The sequence below is a fragment of the Psittacula echo genome (genome assembly GCF_963264785.1).
Source record: "Psittacula echo genome assembly, chromosome: 26".
NCBI lineage: Eukaryota > Metazoa > Chordata > Aves > Psittaciformes > Psittacidae > Psittacula > Psittacula echo.
Genome location: NC_137761.1, coordinates 3,321,627 through 3,343,727, shown reverse-complemented (window position 1 = coordinate 3,343,727; position 22,101 = coordinate 3,321,627). Strand labels below are relative to the sequence as shown.

Sequence of the window (22,101 nt, the reverse complement as noted above, 5' to 3'; positions counted from 1 at the left end):
TCGAGTGGGGTGAGCTCCCTCCGTGCCATGGCCACCAGGCAGGGAAGCCAAATCCATCCTCTCCAAGGCAAAGGCAGGGCAGGATTTGAGGCAGGAGCAGTGGAAAACCCAGCATCAGCATCACCGCTCTGAGTGCTGCTCCCTTACCTGACCCTGTGGCATGTTCCAGGGATGGGATGATGCTGCCCTGAGCCACCTTCCTGCCTCCAAGATGCTGAAGCCGAGGAGTGGGAAGCTTCATCCATCCCGGGATGCAGTAGGAATCTCTTGGGAGCCTGCAGCTCCAGCCTGGATCAACACGCGGTCCCCTTTGCTGCCTGCAGAGGACCCAGCCCCTCGGCAGTGATCGCAAGCCCCCTGCTTTGCTATTAAATCAAACCCATCGGGCCTCCACCATGGAGCGTTGTTATCCGAGCTCCCTCTCGGAGCGGAGCTGGGATTAGCTGCCGGGCATGGGGGGATTCTCCCTCCCTCCTTCCCTCTTTCCCAGCCCCTCCTGCCTCCCCTTTGTGCTCTTCCACTCGGGCTCCTCAGGCAGCTCTTGTGCAGCCCGGAGCTGCAGGGCTGTCCCCATGGGGACCATTACAGCATCACCCTCCCCATGGGTCCTGGCTGCACATACCTGAGTTACCCACGTGTGGGGCAGCCCCGGCCCCACATCCCCAGGGACACTCAGGGCTGAGCAGAGTAGTCCCAGCCCCAGGGAGCCCATGGTCTCATGGGAACAGAGGCTGGTACCAGGGTGAATGGAGAATGGGTGAATAGGATGTGTTGCCACTAAACAAGTGGTTGTCAGCGTTGCTGCTTCCCCTTAAGGCTGCATGAGAGCAGGATGCTCCAAGTCCCTGTGTCCAACCCGGCCTTGGACACTGCCAGGGATGGGGAAGCCACAGCTTCTCCATTCAACCCATTCCAGTGCCCCACCACTCTCACAGGGAAGAACTTCCTTAGATCCAACCTAAATCTCCCCTTGAACCCATCACCCCTTGTCCTATTGCTCCAGTCCCTGATGAAGGACCCTCTCCAGCATCCTTGTAGCCCCCTTTAGACCCTGGGAGCTGTTCTGAGCTCTTCCCAGTGCCGTCACCTTCCCTGCTGGTCCCAGTCCACACAGGGATCTAAGCACAGCACCAGTGGAGCCCCAGCTCCATCCCAGGCCTCCCTGTCCTATGGCGGGCTGCAGGAGGATGTGTCCACTTGACGTGCCTGAAAAGCAGCTCCCATCTCCCCGTTGCTATGGCAACCCTTCTTTTAAAGCAAATGAATAATAATAATTAACAGGATCTATTAAAGAATAGTAAGAAAGGCCTTAGCAATGACTTGGAATTGGCCAAGAACTCTCCATAACACATGCCCACCACCCGCTCCCAAGCACAGCAACTGGGGGCAGCAGCTCAAATCCAAAGGGAAGTGCTGGGTGAAGGCGAGTGCTCTCTGCATTCCGAGCCCTAAAGGCAGGAGCTTAGTGGGATTCAGGGAGGGATCAGACATTTATCTGGATAATGAGGATGTCTAGACTGATAAGAAGAGGGGTTCAATTGGCTCAGGGCCTGATTCTGCTTCCCCGTGTGCTCTGGCACGCTCCAGCACCCTCGGAAGCAAAGCCAAGCTGGGTCGAGGCCGTGTCCAGAGAAGCTGTGGCTGCCCCATCCCTGGCTGTGTGCTTTGATCCGAACCTATCGACCAGCCCCAACCAAGGCTGAGTGAGCTCCATGAGGTTCCCACCCATCCAACCTGTCCAGGTCCCTCTGGATCCCATCCCTGGGCTTGCACAAGCAGCTTCGAAGCCACGGGATGTGCTCTTTGGACCTTTTCCCAAGCATTCCCAGTGGCCGGCCTGCGGTGCCATGCAGGATGCCGGAGCAGCGTTAAGAGCAAGGAGGTGTGCGGCTGTGATTGCACCTGCACGGCCCAGGCTCCATCCCACCCCGTGCTGCAGCTTCCACCACGAGACTAAAATTAGTAGCAGCAGGAAGAGCTCTGGAGTATGATGGGATGATTAAAGCATCCCTGGGAAGGAGGCATCACGTGCGACGCGATGACTTTCCTTAGCTCCGGCATAACGTGTGGTGGAATACAGCAGGGAAAGGGGAAGGGAGGGAGGGAGGAAGGTGCTCGCACACAGAGCTGGAGGTGCCCCTGCCTATTGCAGCGGCTTGGAACTGGAGGAGCTTTAAGGTCCCTTCAAGCCAACCCGGGCTGGGATTCCATGGAAAGCCATAGGGCAGTCTGCGTGTTCTATACACCAGGAATTCCCTGCTTGCAGAAGGTGGGATGTCAACAGGAAGGAAAAAGCATTCCTTGGAAAACAAACTCCGTGTGCAAGCAGCAGGCATAAGGGAAGGGCCCTGGAAACTGAACCCCCCTTTGGATCCCAGACCTAAAATCACCCAGATCTGAAGTCGAAGGAATTCCTTTAACAACCTTAGGGCACTTTGTCCCCAAACCCCCCACACTCCCAGGCACAATCCCATCCACAGCAGCCCAGCACCGCACCAGCTTGTCCCCGTGGCTTAACCCTCCATCTGCAGGCAATATGCTGAGCTCTTAACCAAATTGAGGGGGGGTTTCAATCTGCTCTCCCGGGCCTGATCCCATGGATCTGGATTTCCCCTGAAACCAATGGACTTCAAGGAGCTTTGGCCCAAAGCTTTGTGGTAATTTACTTATCTCATCGAGCTTAATGAGCAAATGTTTGCAAAGCACTTGAGGATCCTGCATGGGCAGCACGATACCTCCTGCTACTGGTCCTTCTAATAGAGCAAAGAGCTTTCCAACCAGGGCCCATTGTAGGGACAGTTGCTGCTGCGGATGGCGATGCATGGGCATGCCCCTACCCTTGGCCGCCCTTGGTGGCCTCCAAGCTCCATTTCTATGCAGGGTGGGATGGATCCCTTCCGGCTTTAGAGGGTTCGGGATGCTCCTGGTCCGTGTGTGGCTGAGCAGTGATTGAAGGGAGCTGCCCTGGGATGCAGAGGTGACATCCAGAGCCCTTGCTCCAGTCTCATGGGGCAGGAAAAGGAAGAAAAGGCTAAAAAAGGGTGTCCTGGTCACAAGCAGTGGTTCTGCCTCCCTGCTGCTCCCCCCCCACCTCGGCTTCTCACAGCAGTTAAAGGGAATCCAACTGCCCCATCCCTGGCAGGGGTTCAAGGCCAGGTTGGATGGGGCTTGGAGCAACCGGCTCTAGTGGAAGGGGTCCCTGCTTTGAGGTCCTTTCCAACACAAAGCAGGATGGGATCCTGTGATCCTCTGACTCTGTGATGAAATGGGGATGCTCACCCAGCATTAGAGCAGGGCTGCCTGACCAATAGCTCGGGTGCTTCCATGGGAGGAGGGATGCAGGCCTGGGAAGTGCCCAACTTCGCTTTGCATCAATGGCACAAATGAACCTCGAAAGCTCATTAGGGCTGGAAGTGAACCTAGAAAGAGCAAAGGAAGTCTCTTTGCTCTCGATGGTGAATGCGAGTCAGTGCTCAGCCGAAGGACAGTCAGGGGCAGCTTTAGGGCTTCCCATTGCCCAAACACCCCTCCCCTGGCTCTGGCATCAGGCCCAGTTTGCAGTTTCTCCCTTTCTTTGATCGTTCTGCAAGCTCTTGCCTAGGAAAGGGGTGAGGAGCACGTGATGCTGCTACATGATCCCAACCTCTCCTCTTGGCAGAGCTTCCGGCGTCCCTGGTTTTAATTAATCCCTCTTTCCCCCCCCCCCCCCCCTTTTTCCCTCCCTCATCCAGGGCTGTGGATTTCCAACCCCTTGGAAAGAGCAGCTTTTCAACGCTGTGCTGGTGCCAAAAGCTTGGCCAGGGCTGGGTGCGGAGGGGATGGAGCCATGCACAGCCTCCAGCCGCAACCGGGGTATCCGGGTTCCCAATCCAACCCCAGCGCCTGGCACCAGGAAAGAGCCTTTTCCACCCCCATCCAGGGAGCTGCAAACATTCCAGTCCCGTGAGAGGAGCCCCAGTGGTTGGCTCCAGCTCATCCAGGCAATGCCAGCCACCTGCAGCGCTAACTTTAACCTGGATCACCAGGGAAATGCAGCTTCCCCACAGGGCAGCAATGCCAGACGGGAGGGAAGATCATTCCGAAGCTGTTGCAGCACCATGAGGAGGATCAAAGTCTGGGTTGGAGCCCAAATACACCCCCAAAATAGAGTACGAAGCGAGACACGTTGCTATCAGGGACCCATCAGGATTAGTCATTGCCCCTGTTGCCAACTCTTGCCATTATCCTCGGAGCATTCCTGTTTGCCTGAAATTCCCAGCTCTGTGATTCATGTGGATATGGGAATGTTCAGGCTTGAGGAAGTGAAGTGATGGAGCCCCAGTGAGATCCCTCGGAGGAGGCGGATGGACATGGACCCCAACACAAGCCTTGCAGTTGGGTTGATGGGTTTGGGGCCCATTTGAGAGCTCGGAGCTGGAGCTCCTGTTTTGCCCTTTCCTTTTCCTTTCACTTTATGGAAAGCTCCGGGACACAACTGACAATGAAGCTTGGAAGCAGAAGCATCTCCCCACAGTGATCCCTCCGGAGCATCTTTATTGCCTGCAAAGGATGAGCCCAAACTGGGACAGATGGGAATGCTGGTCTATCATTCACAGGACAAAACAAGAGGGCTTCCCAACACCACCACTACACGTAGCACGCGTGTCCTGCACGCGGATGCACGCAGGAACACACCAGCACATAGATGTGTATTCAATGAGCTTTAAGGTCCCTTCCAACCCAACCCATTCCATGATTCCATGACACACGCCTGGAACACACGCGCTTCCATGGATACACACCATCTTTTGACATGGATTTAAGCGTGTGCAAGAGGCAGCGCATGTATGAACACCCACACGTATTAAACACACACGGAATTGCCCGTGCACCTCCATGTGTGTCTGTGCACACAGAGCCGCGATCCATCACAACCCAGACACCACTTTGGACTAAGGAAAACATCCCAAAGTGCCGGACTTCCACAAGCCCCATCCCCACGCAGGGGTTAAAAGAACAAACACCCGAGTCATTGAAGCCATTGAACCCCCCATCAGCAGCTCCACCACGGACCTGCCACCCCCAACCCCAGCAGTGCCCCAGCATCGCCCCGACTTGGCTGCCAGACCGAAAGGCAAGCAGAATTCCCATTCCCAAAGCGCCTGGGCAAAGTTGCAGGGAAAGCTCCAGCAACACCTTACCGTCTGAGTCAGTGCATGAGACATTTCCTTGCGCTGGGTGCCCCATCTGCTTAGTTCATCTGCAAGCTGAGATTCTTCTGCTCGTAGACCCAGAAAGGGGAGGGAAAAAGAGAGAGGAACCTTCGCTGCAGGGAACTGGGAGGCAGAGAGAGGGAATCATAGGGAATAGAGTGGAGGGGGGTGACAAGGCATCACCGGCACCCCCTTCCCCAGGCAGCGCCGCAGCCGTGGCCTCTGAACGAGCCGCAGCGATGGGGCTCGGTGGGAGCCTCGCGTCTCTCTGCATTGTCTCTCCCCAGTGTAAGCTCCTTCAATCGCATTTCATGGCAGAGACATCTGGTTTGATTCAAAGGGAAGAAAGGGGAAGAGGGGAGAAAGGCTCCGCTCACACCCGCTGAGCCCAGCCTCGCTGGCGGGGAGCTGGGAAGCTCTTTTCAATGCTTCCCTCCGCGCTAAAAAGCTCCTCATTTCAATGAGAAAAGGCAGGCGGGGGAGCGGGGCTGTCCCGCGGCTCTCCCCCAGCGTTCCCAGTTTGCAGAGGGGGCTTTACTGGGGCAGGGAGCCAAGGGCAGGCTGAGCTGCTCCCACTGCAAGGCCTCGGGGTGCTGGGGTTCCCCTTTCTCCGCCCTTCCCGTGATTCCTGGTGCTGCTGGACACGAGGTTTTGGCCCTCACGTGCTTGGGGGTTTGGTTGGGGTCTTCCCATCACAAGGCTGAAGCCCCCATGAATGAGGAGGACCCAAACGCTGTGTCCCCCATGAAGCCAGTGAGCTCCGTGTCCTTCAGGACCTGCCCCATCATGCCCAGCACCCTTCTCCACACCCGTTCACCCCACAGCTCCCAGCCTATGGCCACCGTGGGGTGTCCCTGCCCTTCTCCCAAGGGTCCCCAATATCCCAGTGGATCTCCATGCTCCCAACCCCTGATTTCTCCACAGCTCGCACGCGGGGTGGGCAGTGGCAGGTCCCCACATGGAGCCTCCTTATGGGGTGCCCACTGACTTGTCCCCATGCAGCCCCTCTCCATGCTGGGGTGCTCACAGCAGGTCCCCACTCAGACCCCTTCCGTCCTCTGTACCCGGGTGGATGCTGTTGGCTCCCCACGCACCCCCCCTTCACTGGCGGCCCCTCCATGTCCGGGGTACACACGGGGGGGACCCTCAATGCCCCCCCTTGGTCCTCCACCCATGTGACAGCAGGTGCCCTGTATCCCCTTCACCCCACGGCACGGCTGGTCCCTGCGCACCCCTTCGCCCATCGCACAATGGGACCCCTCCACCCGTGTCCCATCGCATCCCCGCTCGGTGCCCGGTGCCGTGCGCGCCGGGGGTGCCGCTGCCGCGGGACTACATCCCCCATCAGGCCGCGGGCCGGGGCCGGCTCCGCTGCGCCCAGCGCCTTCAAACAAAAGAGTTTTCCCCCCGCGGGGCTCCGCGCCCCTCGGCGCTCCGAGCCCGCCGGCGGCCGGGACCCGGAGGCGGAGGAGGCGGCGGCGGCGGCGGCGGCAGCGGGGGGACCCCGGCGGGCTGGAAGTGCCTGTGCGAGGAGCTCGGGTTACAGAGAGAAAGGGGCTTGGCCAGGCGGGGGGAGGTGGGCGGAGGGTCCTTTTCTCTCTCTGGTTCTCTCCCTCTGCCTTTTTTTTCCCCCCTTCTCCCTCCCGAGCTCTTTGTGTGTCCCCCCCCCCACTCCCCTCCTCTCGCTCTCACACCCCCCCCCCCCCTTCCCAACCAACCACCACCACCCAACCCCCTCTCAAGTCTTTGTTAGCCATGCCTAGCCTGGTAGTACCAGGGATAATGGAAAGGAACGGGGGTTTCGGCGATTTAGGCTGTTTCGGTGGGAGCGGCAAAGACAGAGCGCTGCTGGAGGATGACCGGGCGCTGCAGCTCGCCCTGGACCAGCTCTGCCTGCTGGGGCTAGGCGAGCCTTCCTCCTCCTCCTCCTCCTCCGCCGTGGTGCTGGTGGAGGACAGCAACAACAACAACAATAACCCGCCGCCGCCGCCGCCGCAGCAGCCCCCGCCGCCGCCGCCGCCGCCGCAGCAGCAGCCGCCGCCTCCACCGCCGCCACCGCCGCCGTCGGCCCCGAAGGGCTCGGCGGCTCCAAGCGCCGGGGCGGCGGAACCCAAGTTGTGCGCCTTGTACAAGGAGGCCGAGCTGCGGCTCAAGAGCAGCTCCAACACCACCGAGTGCGTCCCGGTGCCCAGCTCCGAGCACGTGGCCGAGATCGTGGGCCGGCAAGGTGAGAGCACCGGGGAACCGGAGCCCCGCTTTCCCTTCCCCTTCCCGCTGCCCCCCGCCGCTGCCCCCCGCCGCTCCGCCCGCTCTGCCATTGTTCGGGCCGGCTCAGCCCTACCGGGGACAAAGCGGGAGGATGGGGAGAGGGGAGGGATGGAGGAATGAGGGATGTCTGCGAGGGGTCTGTCCGGTTGCACCGGAGCCCCGAGCCCGCCGCTGCTCCGGTGCTGCCAAAGAGCCGTTCCCGGACCGCGCTCTCCGCCTCCCTCCTTAACCCAGGGAATAAAAGCAGGGAGGGGGGGGGGACACACCCGGGACACGGAGCCCGGTTGGGGTTTGAGCATGAACCCGCCCCGATTCCCGGTCGCGCTCGGCGCTGTCGGGGAGGAAAATCCCCTTTGTTGGGCTCGGCGGGGCGGGGGTGTGGCGGGCCCGGGCCGCGCCGCGCCAAGCGGCACCGGGAACGGGACCGGGACGTTGGAAGTTGGAAGTGCTCCGACGGGAATGGGACCGGGACGGGCAACCCTCAGGGCAGGCACCCGGGGAGCCCCACGCCCGGCCCTGCCGCTGGGCACGCTCCGCGACAGGGATGCTTTTGTTCTCCTCCCGGCTCTGTTGGGAGCGAGGTGGAATGGAGGAGGGCTTAAAGAAATAATTATATATATATATATATATATACACACCACACCCACTCTTAAGTCACCCCTCGCCCACCCCCACGGCTCCGGGCTCCCGAGTGTGCGGGGAAAAAGGGGGGGGGGAACAGCTCCATTAAGCAGGATTAGACCATGGGGCTGGTGAGAGAAGTTTTGTGTCGCTTATAAAGGGGAAAACAATGCCAGTGTGGTGAAGTGGGGGGGTTTCCTCCTTCTTCTTTCTCTACACAAGTAACTTGATGCTCTGGAAGTGTGAGGGGCAGAGACTGCGGCTCCAAAGCTTCCTCTTGGGTTGGGAGTGGGAATGGCCTGGGCAGGGGGTTTGCTGCCTGACATAGTGGGGGGCTGCTTGGGGCCATTGCTCCCAGCTTGGGCTGTGCAATGGGGCACTAGTAGCTAATGGCTGGGGGTTAATGGCTCAGCATCCCTACATCGGAGCGGGTTATGGGAACAATGGTGGCCCTGCTCATTCCCACCGGTGAAGCTGGTGGCTGGTCCCCACGCTGCGATGGGGAGCGGGCAGGGATGTCCCCCGTTGGACACTCTGGGATCGTGGCCCTGGGGAGCTGGAGATGGGGCTGGAGATGGGGGGAAGGCTGAGAAGATCCTGCCTGGACCTGCTCCTCCCCTTGATGCTGCCCTGAGCACAGGCAGAAGCGCTGGGGCTTTGCACCAACTCTGCGAGGCCGTGGAGAATCAGGCCCCCTTTGTTTAATAAAGTTAGGAAAGAGAGAGGATTCGGCAGGCAGAATCCAGGGAAAACAGACGGTGCAGGAGGAGCCCGGGCTGGTTTCCTCCTGGATCTCCCTCCTGCCCCAGACTCCCGCAAAGGGGGTGTGTTTGGATGTGTTCCGGACGCAGCGACGCGCCTGCTGTGCCCACACTGATGGAGAGGAGTGTGGAGACCTGGGTTGTTTTCCACCATTTTTAGTGCGTGTGTGAGGGTTTTCCCACATCTGGGAATTGGGGGATGTCAGTGGGGCAGAATGGGCTCCATTCGTTAGTGGCAAGGGCGGTAGAAGCCCTGCACTGGGGTGGATGGGATGGATCTGCGCTGGTAGGAACCAGGTTGCCCATGGCACTTTGCTCCAGCAGAGATTGTGATCCACACTAAAGGCCTATAGGAATGTCCCCTGGGTCTCATTCTTGTGTGGAAAGCTGGATCCTGAGGGTCTGCTCCCCGATGGAGCTGGGTGCAGGGCACCCTGGGGGGATGAATCCTGTGCTCGCATGGATGCCTAACCAGGAATTTCGGGGAGGGACCCCAAAAGGTGCACATTGCCACCTCCTTGGTTGTACTGCTCGTGGTTTTCTAAGGAATTGGGGGAGTGCTGGGTATTTGTGAATAGGGGCGTGGATAATTTGGGAAAAAGAAGGGGAAAAGAAGTAATAGTGGAATAAAAATGATTTCAGGGCTTTTAATAGGTAACAGGCTTGAGTTCCTTTAACTTCATATTCTGTGGTGTGAGGAAGCACACCGTTCCTTCCTGTTATCTTCAACTGCCGTCTCCCATCTTTGGAAGTGCACCTTCTGACATGTATGGATTTAAGAGGCCCGGATCTGGGCACGGGGGCCCTTTTCCATGCCTCTGGCAATGGGGTTTCCACCTCCCTCCACTTTGCCAGGAGAGTGTAAAGGCACCGGAGTATAAACAAGGCCCAAAGCCCCATAGATTCGGATGGGAACGCTTGGAAGCGGCTCCATTGTGGCGGAGGGGGTGGCTCCACTTCCACCTGGAGATGCTGCGGGAGCTAAACCCCGTGCTTGGCAGCTCCCTGCTTTCCCTGGGAACTGGGAACGTGCCCTCGCGGAGCCAATCGCGTGCGGGAGCTTCGCTGGAGTTTGTGCGCTCCATTCCAGCAGCGCTTCCGCAGCGGCGCCGTCGCTTTCCGTGCGGGATGGGCACCGGCTGGGATGAGACCCGGGATGATGGGAAAGGGGGACTCTGGCCGAGCAGGCACTGGTGTCTGAGGGCTGGGTGCTGGCAGGATGCGGGATGTGCCAAGGGCTGCTTTGCAGCTTGAAGGGGAGGAAGCTGGAAAGGGAAGGATGAAGGGATAAAGGCGTTAACAACCCCTTGGACTGATGTTTATGACCTCTTCCCCTCTGTCCCTGGCCACGGTTGGCAATGGCTTCCCTTCCCCGGCTGGAAGTGGAGCCATGACCTCCATGCGTGCCCTTGTCGCTGCTATGGTGAGGAGCAGGGATGCCTCCACCCGCATCCTGGCTCCTGCTGAGCATTCCCTGCTTCCCTGCAGCTCCATCCCTGCTGACCTTGGGAGGCCGAACCTCCTGGCACGTGCCGTGGTGCGTGCGGTGCTCCCTGGTTCTGGAGCTGCTCCGGGCCTGCGTTTGGGGGTTTGGTGGCTCTTGTGTTTCACCCACCAGCTCTTCCCAAGGGAACAACGCCCTTCCTGGGGTGTTCCTGTTGTCAGGAACCAAGCCCTGAGGTGTTTGCGGCTGATTCTGGAGGCGATGATGGGGACCTGCACAGGAGGAGAAGGTGCTTGCAGAGCCAAGGGTGTGAATTCAGATGGGAAGAGCGGGAAGTGTATAAAGGTGTCGTGCTTCCAAGTGGGAGCTTGGGAAAGGGCAGAGCTCCCCAGCCACCGAGATGCCCGTGTTCTCCCCTGGAAGTCACTGTGGGCAGGTACAGCCCCATGAACACACGTGTGGGACTTCTCTGCCCGTGTTAATCTGCTCCCGGTGACCAACTGGGCTGGAAGTGGGGCACGCTTAGGGCCAGGTATTGTAGTTAGGGTGATGTGCTCATGTTCTTTGTGCGTGGTATGGGGTCAGCTTGGCTTGCTTGCTGTGCGGAGCGAGCGGTGCGAGCTGTTCCCAGCAGGTACCTTCCCTGTAAGAGCATCTTTACTCTCATCCCCAGTAGTAGCATCCTTTGTCACCTGTGCCCAGAGGCAGCCTTTGATGAAGCCTCTCCCAGCCTGCTCTAACTAGCCTGTTGTCACCAGGCGTGAGATGATGTGAGAGAGGAGCTTAGCGTAAATTGCTCTTGCTTTGCAAGGTGAAGTCAAATACCAAGAGGCCCCACGCACCCCAGGTGATTGGGCTCTTTGTGTAGCTCCAAACATGCTCGAACGCTCTCAGCATTTAAAAATAGTCCAAGGAAGCCTTTTCCATTGAGGAAGTCTGATGCTTGCAGCTCCCCCACCCACCATGTGGAGGAGGTGGATGTGCAGCATCCGAGAAGCAGCGCGGGGGTCAGATCCTGTCGCCTGCTTGCTCCGAGTAAATCTGGGAGCTAAAGGTCTGCTGGGGCCTGAGGACCAACCTCCTTGTGCAGCTTGAGCCGGGCCTTAAAGGGAGCGAGGAATTGCAGTCGGGCGGCAGCTTGTTGGGAAGTGTTAATGAGAATCCATCTGGATTTCCACCAGGGAAAAAAGTGCCGCCCGGGATTGACTTTGTGTGGTTTGAACTGGAGGTGGGAGGAGAAAACGGGTCTGGGAGAGAGACAAAGGGAATTTTCTAGGGAGAGACACACGCACACACAGAGACACAGACACAGAGAGGCTCCGCGCATCCGATCCGGCTGCTGGATGCCGCGGTGACCGAGTGAACCGCGCCGCAGCGCCGGGAATCTGGGGCAGTGGGAGAGCCCGGGGGGGGGGGGGGGGGCCGCGGTCCTCCTGCCTTTGTCTGGCAGCCCCCTGCTCCCGCAGCGTGGCCGTGCCCCCCTTTCCCTGCGCCTTGTCCTGCTTTCCCTATGGATCGGGATCGGGATCGTGCCGGGGGCCGCGGGCACACCCACCTCGATGCGATGCCGTTGCCGGTTGCTTCCAGCCCCGAGCTCCCAACTTTCCTGCAGCACAAACAAGGCAGCGATTGTCCGTGGCATCGGAGCTGGTGCTTTTCCTTTCTTGTTCCCCCCCCCCCCCATCCCTTTATTTCCCACCCCCTCCTCCACAAACAACTTTCATCCCTCTGGGAAAAGGCAGAAAATCCCTGCGCTGAAAGGAGGCGGCTGCTTATTTGTGTTGGGGTGGTTTTCCCCTTCTTGTAAACACAACTTGCATCGTCGGGACAATAAAACCCCAGTGCAAAGGGGTTTGGTTGGTTGGTTGTGGCCCTTCTGTGCACATTGGGGTGCGCGTGTAGGGGGGTTGACACCGCTTTCAATGCAGCAGAAACCTTACCCCACAGATAGGCAGGAGGGTTTAGTTGTGATGTTCTTTGTGTGCTTGTCTTTTAACACAGCTTTCATCTTAACTGGGAAATGAGTGCCCCACCTTAGCAGGGATATTTGAGGGTTGTTGATTTTATGGCCCTCTTTAATTTCATGACTATAACCCCCAAGCAAACCCAACCCCAAGTTCTCATTTGCCCTTAAGCTCTTTTCTACCACAGCATCAGTGGCAAAATGTCCTCAAGTGGGGTATTTGCAGGTGTAATTTAGAGCAGCTCGGTGGAAAAGTGCCTCAGTATAAATGGGAAGAGGGCTAAAATCCATTTGTCTGTAGAGGTCATTTCCAGCCTGGTGGAAATAAGGACGTGCAGTGATTTGGGGTGCTGTGATTTATCAAACCACAATGAAACACAATAAGAACCCACCTCGGGGCTGGGTCTTTGGCTGCATGCTGGAAGCTGGTCCAGCACCTCTGATGGTTGTAGGTGAAGCTTCCTGAGCTGTGCCAGCCTGCACCAGCGTGTACCTGTGCAGGATCTGGCCTTCTAGCAGCAGGAAAAGGGAAGGTTGTCAGGAGGTTGAACTCTGAATTTATGCTGGAGGGCAATACTCAATGGAACAATGGGTTTACACTGAAAGAGGGGTGATCCCAGGCTCTTCCTGTGAGGGTGCTGAGGCGCTGGCACAGGGTGCCCAGAGAAGCTGTGGCTGCCCCATCCCTGGCAGTGTTCAAGGCCAGGTTGGACACAGGGGCTTGGAGCATCCTGCTCTAATGAAAGGTGTCTCTGCCCCTGGCTTTGGATGAGCTTTAGGGTCCTTTCCACATCAAACCAGCGTGGGATCCTGTGAGCTCCAGAGATGCGGCTGCTGGCACGGTGCAGCATCCATCCCCTGCATCCCGTGTGCCGCTCCGCCCTTTCCCTGCTGCCACGGGGAGGTCCCATGGGAGCCACGCTGTGCAAGAAAAGATTTGGGATGGGCTCATGCAGAGTCAGATCGGATGCATCCTACCCCCTGGTTGCCCTCAGGAGCTGGACAGATGGATCAGGCTCTTAAAGGCCTCTTTAGGGTCTGTGCATCCCAATCTCCCCCTGATCCCCCATCCCCAGGTGGACAGTGAGTAGACTCGATGTACTTAGGTTTTAGACAGAGCGAGCCGCTCTGGGGGTTAACCCCAATTAGAAACTGGTCTGGGTGCTGGAGGCTCCACTGTCCTCAAGGGTTTGTTCCTCTCCCTTAGCATTTGTGCCTGACCGGGGTCATTTGCAACCACATTCACTTGGAGTCAATTGGCAATCAGCTGACTGAAGTTACAAAGCAAAAGGGATGGTGGGAGGGAGGAAACAATCATACAACTCCCCTTTCCCAATGCTTTGGGACCTGTGTTGTTGGCAAAGCCCAGCAGAATGGGAGCGAGGTGATGGAAACCCAGGAAGAAAGGGCTTAATACTCTCCCCTATGTAACAACCTAGGCAGCAGGAGCCTGCCAGGGATCAATTAGCTGCTGTCTGCATGCTGCCTTAAAGAGCAGAGCACGACAGCAAAGTTAGGTGGTAGCAGAGTTTCTCCAGGTCCTTTCCTCCTCTTGGTTGTACGTTTTTAACAGCACCTCCGAAGCAGCTCTCCCCTTTTGATAACCCACCGAGTCAAGCTGTTTGTTCCGTGTTGTATTCAGATGGCAGTTACCCAGGAAGGAAGCCTTTCATTCCAAAGAACCCACCCCGCAGGCCAACTTTGATGTGACCAAAGCCCTCAGGACCATGCTCCTCAGCTGGCCGGGGTAGGAAGGGCCTCATCCTGAGCTGGCTGTGCGGTCACAAGTGGCACGATGGCAAAGACAGCTCAGTTGCGTGGGGCAAGGGCAGGGTTGGGATGGGGTGGGCTGGGAGCACGGGGTGGGGAAGTCAGATTTGAGCCAGGCTGATGTAACCGGCGTAAATCAGTGCAGCTCTCTGGGGAGCTGGTGGAGTCGCGGCGCTGATGGCTTGGCCTGTTCCTTGCTCTGGTTCAGAGCTGCTGGGGGCAGATCTGCGCCACTGAACCTGCTGGGGCTCGATGGGCTCGGGCTCATTTCCCTCTGGGGGGTTCTTCCCTCCACTTCCTAAGCACAGGATCCCCCGTCTGTCTCTGCAAAGCTTTCCTGTCTGCAGGCCTGCACGGAGACCCTCCCTCCTCCTCCTCCTCCTCCTCCCCCTGCTTCTCACACCATCGACTGCACCATGTGTCCTTTTGTCCGTTTCTAGATCCTCCTTCCCTCCTCTCGCCATGCTCTCTCCTTGCCCATCTCCCTTTTGCTGTTTGGGGGGGGGTCTCTCCTTTGCCTCTGCACCCCTCATTCTCCTCCTCCTCCCTCAATTCCCATCCCCTTTCCTCCATCCCTAACTCCCTCCCACCGCTTGCGTTTGCCCTCATTCGTGTGTATTCCTTGCCACCGTTGCCTCCCATCTGTCCCCAGCGTGGAGCCCCCGTCCTTTGTCACTGCTCCGCTCTCCTGACCTCCCTGATTGCTCCCTATGGAGCAGGGCTCAGATCCCTCTGTGCTCTCATTGTCCCGTGCCTCAGAGCAAACCCAAGCCCAGCCCTGGCAACCGCCTACCTGAGGTCTTTGGCTCCTGGGAGGCACAATGTGGGGCATGGAGATCCTTTCCTCGACCTGGGGTGATGCCTGGGGTGCATTTCCATAGGGATGTGAGCTGCTAACACCCCCCCTTCTTTCCATGCGACGCTCGGGTGAGATCCCTAGGGAAATGGTGGCATCTCGGTTAATCTGCCTAAGATGGAATCTCCAGCTTTGGAGCGAGCAGCATGGGAGTGGGGCAGGGAAATGTCTGCCAGGGATGGGCCATGGGGAGCTGACCCTGCCCTGGAGCTGCAGGTTTCATCCTGCCCTCCTCGGGATGCTTTGTCCCGTGCTGGTGTCCGTGTGGTTTCGTTCCACGCCTGTGTCGTGCTGAGCACCGTCAAGCGCCGCTCTTTGGGTTTCCCAAGTGCTAATGATGCCACGCTGTAGATGCCCACGGTTCCACGCCAGCTCTTTAGGAACTTCCCTAAACAAAGCAGTGCAAACACACTCCAGGGTGTGAAGTCGGTGGGGAGTAACACGTGCGCCGCATCGGGCTTGGCCGGGGCTGGATTCGGGTTGGAGTTTGGGAATGTGCCCAGCTCTGGGTCAGACGTAGCATTCCCATTCCCCAGGAACGAGCGGCTTGAGATGGGTTCAGTGCAGCAGCATCGCGATGCTGAGCGTGCCAGGAAATCCTGCAGGAACACCGGGCGGGAGACAGCGCTTCCCATTCCACAAAGGGAGCACCAAGGCTCCGAGAGTATTCCAAGGAGTTAGGACTTGCGCCGGGAGCCCGCACCAGCACCTGTCCCATCCCAGTGCCGGGATCCTATGGCGGGCAGTGGGGTTTGGGAGCTCCACGCTTGGAGCATGCCTTGTGCAGCTCTCACTATTGGCTGTAGCGTGCGCGGCGTTCCCGTCAGCCCGAGTGGCACGAGGCTCCGCTTGTATCCCTAAGGATGTGGGATTCAGTCCTTGCTAATGCTACGTGGTGGCGAGAGCGTTGCATGCCCGGCAGCCCCAAGCTCCCAGCTGGGAGAGATGGTGTTTATTAGGAGCTGTATAAATAATGATGCTCCAGCCCATGAGCGGAGGAATCTCCATGCCTTGGATGCAGAAGCATCCTTTGGGGTCGTCTGGCATTCAAGGATGCTCATGGTGTGTTGGGGAAGACTTGCTGGTGTCAGAGCATCTCTGGTACTCACAGAGGAGATGCTGTTGGAGACAGGGGTCAGCGGGAGCCTTTCCAGAAGTGGTTCATAGAGAGCTGTGCCACATCTGTAGAAGCACAGATGTTTGATGCTTGACAGCATCCTCGAGGAACCTGGAGTCGCACGGCTGGCTCTAAACCCCTCTATAAAGGGGCTTTGGAAGCCGAAACACACTGGCAAGTCTCTTGCCTTTTTTGGGAAAGCAGAAGGATGCTTGAGCTGGAAGCAGCGGGGGGAATAGGCTTGGTGGGCACCAGGGATCCACAAAAGCACCGGCTTGGGAAGTGACCTCGGGAAAGGCTCTGAGCCCCCGGGTTGCTGCGGCAGGGAAGAAGCCTGTGCCCATCAATCACGGGCAGAACACAGCCCCTTCACTGGTGTCCTGCTGCCCACCGAGCTGGGGAGCCTGACTTGCTGCATCTCTTCTACCTCCTGCCCCAAGCCTGGTCTCCCCAATGGGTCACACCAGCCTCACCCCAGGAACACAGAAGTCCCCACGAAGAGCTCTGCTGTTTGGGCTATGGCAGACACCTCCTCCCTGGTGCAGGGTGGTGAAGGGGGCATGGCTGGGGAATGGCTGCGTGGTGAGGGCATCTCTAACCTCCTGCCTTCTTTCCTCTCTCCTCCTCAAAGGCTGCAAGATCAAAGCCCTGCGGGCAAAGACCAACACCTACATCAAGACCCCCGTGCGGGGCGAGGAGCCGGTCTTCATGGTGACGGGGCGGCGGGAGGACGTGGCCATGGCCCGGCGGGAGATCATCTCCGCTGCCGAGCACTTCTCCATGATCCGAGCCTCCCGCAACAAGGCTGGCACCACGTTCGGCAGCGCTCCCACCTTGCCGGGGCAGGTCACCATCCGGGTGCGCGTGCCCTACCGCGTGGTGGGCTTGGTGGTGGGGCCCAAAGGGGCCACCATCAAGCGGATCCAGCAGCAGACCAACACCTACATCATCACACCCAGCCGGGACCGGGACCCCGTGTTCGAGATCACCGGCGCACCGGGCAACGTGGAGCGTGCCCGGGAGGAGATCGAGACCCACATCGCGGTGAGGACGGGCAAGATCCTGGAATACAACAATGAGAATGACTTCCTCTCCAGCAGCCCCGATTCCGGCATGGAGAACCGCTACTCGGAGGCCTGGCGGGTCCATACGCCGGCACCGGGCTGCAAGCCCTTGTCCACCTTCAGGCAGAACAGCCTGGGGTGCATCGGCGACTGCTCCGTCGACCCCGTCTATGAGACGCCACGGCTGAATGACCAAAATGACTTCAATTACGGTTACCTCTTCCCCAACTATGGGGTGAACAAGCAAGATCTGTATTATGGGGTGCCGGAGTCGGGTGCCCCAATGTGGGCTGGGCAGGAGAACACCAACCCGGTGTCGGTGCTCTTCTCCAAGCAGCAGCGGTCCAGCAGTACCGGCGCCATCCATCCCAACTCCCATCGCTCCCCGTCCTCCTCCATCCAAGAGCCCAATCTCTCCGGCCTCCCCAGGCGGTCACAGGGGGAACCTCTCCAAGGGTTTTCCAAGCTGGGAACGACGACCGCTGCCCGGACGTCCGTCTCCAGCAGCCGCGAGTGCATGGTGTGCTTCGAAAGCGAAGTCACAGCAGCTCTGGTGCCGTGCGGCCACAACCTCTTCTGCATGGAGTGTGCCGTGAGGATCTGTGAGAGGACTGATCCCGAGTGTCCCGTTTGCCACGCTGCAGCCACTCAGGCCATTAGGATATTTTCCTAAAGAGACAGAGCAGGGCATTGGGGTTGGGGAGGGTGGGGATAGGAAGGGAGTTGGGGGGGGGGGGGTCCAGGAGAGAAAAAAGATGATGCTAATAATAATAATAATAATAATGCTAATAATAATAATAATAATAATGACATCCGAAGAACAAACGAATGAATGAAAGAATAAATTAATTTAAAGAAAAAGAAGAAAGAAGAAAAAAAGAAAAAAGAAATTATTTTACAAGTTATTTTTTAAAGCAGAAAAAAGTGAATAATAAAATGGGAATGAATAGCAAAAGCCAGAAATTGGGAAGGGCAAACGATGCTCCAGCCTGCAGATGTCTTCTGGAAGCAAGTTCTCGGGACGCGCGCACTCGGATCTCGCAAGCAAAGCGGTTCAGTTCAGTTTCTTTATGGTGGTGAGATTGGGACTTCTTGGCATGGACCAAGCCAGGCCATCGGGATCGGATGGGGAAGGGAGCAGGGATGCGGGGAGGGCCCTGCGGGCCCTTCTTCATCTTTGGTGTGAAGCCCCTGCTCTCCTCCTCCCCAGGGATGTCTCAGCCCAACTGGGAGCTCGGCAAGGAACAACTGGGAAGAAAGGAAAACGGATGCCAGGGATTTTGGAAGAGACGGCAAAGAAACCATCGACCTCTGGGAACCTGTTAGAACGAGGGCACAACTGTATTACCTCAAAGATTTAAACACAAAACCACAAAACAGCTAAAGAACTTTTATTGTTTTCCTTTTTTTCTACAAAAATGACAATAATAATAAAAAAAAACAAACAAAAAAAGAAAAAAAAAAACCACAAAAAAAAAAGAAGAAAATCCTTAAAAAGAAGGTGAAGAAATCAAAGGTGACGCCGGTGCGGGAGGCTCGGAAGAGCCTCCTGGAATCCCACCGGGCGCGGAGCAGTTCTTTTGTTCTTCTGAGCCACCGTGGAGCCTGGAACTTTGTTCTCTCCTTTCCTTATCCGAGCAGGGATTTGTTCCTCAGACGAATCAGGAGTCACTAACAGGGTATTTCAACCGCAGTCCTGAGTTCCCACCCATGGCAGGAGTGCAGCATCGACTTCCCCGGTTCCGGAGTTCACTCTCCATCCCTTTTCTCCAAGTGATGCCTGCTGCAGCTACACAACGTGCACACCCCTAACATTGGGCTTTTCTTTTCTTAACGCATAGAGATTATATATCACACCGAAACCTAAGAGAGACGATCATGCAATACAGGCAACGAGCCCCCACGGACCCAACGTGCATCCCACCAGGAAGCAAAAAAGCCAGAACCACCCCGACTTTATACGAGAGGATTTTGTTGTCATCGTTTTTAAACTGGACCAAAACCTTTTGTTACCCAAAAAAACCCGGGGGGGGGGGGGGGAATAAACTAGAAGAAAGAAGTATTTCTTTATGGACCAAAACCTCGCCGCTGGCCTTTGCCTGGATCTTCCTGAGGTTGGCCGCTTTTATAGATTCTATTTTTTTCAGAAGGAAACACAAAAAAAAAACCCCCCACAAACCACCCCAAAAATTTGCCTTGTTGAACATCCTTGAATCCTTTCAAGACTCCTGGTTTTGTTTCAGTGAAATGCTTTTGGAAAGCCTTGGGAAGCGGGGAGAGGATGGGCTTCGAGGCTGGCTTCGGTGCCCCAGGCACGCGAGCTGCAAGCCAGCACCTTCACGTCATCAGGTTTGTTCAACCAGTGTCTGGATGCCAAAATGCTGTGATGGTAAAGATGTGTGTTGGATTAACCTGTCGAGTACCGGTTATACCTATCTATAAGTATATGTGTATATATATATATAGGCACTTAACTCATCAAGCACCTATATATATATATATGTGTATATAATCATATATATATATAATTTGTCTCCCACCACCACCGCTTCTCCATTTCCTACCCCTTGACTTCTGCTCACAGATCCCACACCCTGGTTTAGAACTGAACCAACAAGTACCCCAACTTGTTCTGGGCAGTTCTGCTTTTCCCCTTCAGTTACAGGAGACTTTCTGTTCATCGTAATGGCATTCCTGGGAACATCCCCTCTTCCACCCAGTTCGCTGCCGCTTGCTCCCTCCATCCCAGTGGACTGAGCTTGCCCCTCTTGGGATGCTCTGTGTTCACGGAAGATCCACTTTTGGTCTTCAGATAACGGGTGGAAGGGCATGAAATGATGCTCCTCCACCAGGTTGCATCAGCGGTTACCTAGGGGCAAGAGGTGGCTGGAGGGGTGGGTGCCATTCCCAGGTTCCGGAGTGGATGCTGATGTTCTGGAGAAAGGAAAAGGCAAAGAGATGCTGTGCTAAAGGGACGCTGTCAGGTGGAATTTGTACTCGCTTCCTCCCCAAAGCTTTAACTGATCTCCGGCCGTGTGGTTCTCCCGGCCCTGCACTGGGAGCAGGTCGGGATGGGAGAGCTTCCCGGGGGAAGGCGCCGTGTCTTGGACCCGCCGCTGTGGGTACCATGGGGTGATGGAGGGCTGGGGGTGCTGGGTTCCCAAAGCCTCCCTGGCCTGGTGCTGTCCCAGGGCACAAAAGCCATCTTTCCATCCGTCCATCCATCCGTCCATCCATCCATCCATCCATCGCTCCATCGCTCCATCCATCCATCGCTCCATCGCTCCATCCATCCATCCATCCATCCCTCCATCCATCCATCCTTCCATCCCCTCAGCAAAGGCTTCCGAGCCCTGGCCAGCTCTGGCCACATCCTTTCTAAAACTGGTCCTCCTTCAAAATCTGGCTTTGGTTTGGTCCCAGTCAAAGAAGGGGAAGGGAGAGGGGGAACATTCCTGTTCTCCGGGTGGAAATCTCTTCCGTCCCCGCCACACCACCTCCTCCGTGTCCTGTGCCCCCATCCCAGGGTTGGATTTGGACCGTTCCTTGTGCAGAATTCTCCCGCTGATGCCGAGAGGGTGGTTGGGGCAAGAGCTGGGGTTGGGAGGGCGAGGGATGGATGCGGGGTGGGGGGGGTCCAACCACCCTTGGAAAGGGGCGTTCGGGAGCGTTGGTGTTGGGGATGGAGGGGATTGAGCTGGGAATCGCATTGGGAATTGCTTCCCCCCCGGGCCGATGTGTTAGTTGAGTGGCTATAGTCGTTCTTGGCTGAGTGAAGTCTGTTCGTGGTAATGATGTGAGCAAGTTTTAATCAATGTCTTTCTTTGATTGCCAGGTTATGAAGAGGTGGGGGGGGAGCGGGGCGGGGAGGGAAGGAGACACCCGTGGTGGGGACCTGGGGTGGGGGGGGACCTATTCTAGCACTGACCCTAAGGAGTGGGAAGGGGAGGGAAGAGGGAGGCCGCTCCCATTATCTCCTTCCTTACCTTAAGAAGCGAAAGCGATGTAAAAGCCTCCTGCATGCTGAAAAATGTTAGAGAAAATGAGGAAAAAAAAAAAAAAACAAAAAAAAGAGGTCTTTTTAAGAAAAAAGAAAGAAAAAAAAAAGGAAAAACCACAAAAAAAGAAGTAAAAAAAAAAACCAACAAAACCCAAACGAAAAAAAAAAGAAGGAATTCTGACCCAAACAAACGTCCATGCTTGATGGGAACCGGAGCGGGGTTATCCGTCCGTCGGTCCAGGCGGCACCGTGACCCCCTCTCTGCAGACAAGGTTCCTACTCGAGTCTCCAAGTTGGCCTTTAATAAAATCTTCAGTTCCAATAACCTTTATATATATATATATATATACACATATATATATACATATACATATATATTAAAAGAAAGCTTGATGTAGCAGTTCTAGTTTAAAAACGAATAGAAAAGTGTTTCGGCCCCCGTTTCCTTTTGAGTTCTCCCTTTCCCCATCCCGCACCTCATCCCCACTCCATAGTTTGATGTAGCAACTTGGGAAGAAAGCAAAACCAGGCGCTGTAAAACGCACCGAGAGCTACCTCCGGCCTGAGAATGGGGCTGCCCCGGGGGCTGGGGCAGTGCAGGGGGGGCCCTGCAGCCCCGGGTGCTGTTGCCGTCCATCCATGAGGAGCCCGGTTGCGGGGCTGAAACAACAGAATTTGCATACCTATTTTTTTTTTGTTGTTGGTTTTCTCTCTCTTTTTAAATATATGTATATATATTGGGAAAAAAAAAAAAAAAGGCAAAAAAAGAAGAAAAAAAAAGGGGAAAAAAAAAAAAGCTTAAAAAAGAAAAATCAATAAAAAACAAGAAAAATGCCCATGACCTTAACTATTTGCTCTGACTTGTATCTTCCTTGATAGGTGACTAAAACTGGCTTGTTGGTCCAATTCACCAGCAATAACTCAAGTTAACTAAAGACTGAGCCCTCCTCCTGGCACCCTGCCCTGCTCTGCACCAGGGGCCGAGTGGCATTCCCTGCTTTCCTCTTTCCTCCCATCCCGCAGGGATGCTCCTTGCCGTAGGCGC

General features: G+C 56.6%; 1 protein-coding gene across 1 annotated transcript; it reads left to right on the top strand.

Annotated features, from left to right (window-relative positions):
• Window positions 1-6,947: 6,947 nt before the first annotated feature.
• On the top strand, window positions 6,948-18,955 carry MEX3A (mex-3 RNA binding family member A; the record flags this gene model as incomplete). Its single annotated transcript, XM_080634850.1, has 2 exons — window positions 6,948-7,419; window positions 16,624-18,955. The coding sequence occupies 2 exons, from the start codon at window positions 6,948-6,950 to the stop codon at window positions 17,727-17,729; spliced, it is 1,578 nt and encodes a 525-aa protein (XP_080490976.1). The 3' UTR covers window positions 17,730-18,955.
• Between the last annotated feature and the right edge of the window lie 3,146 nt (window positions 18,956-22,101).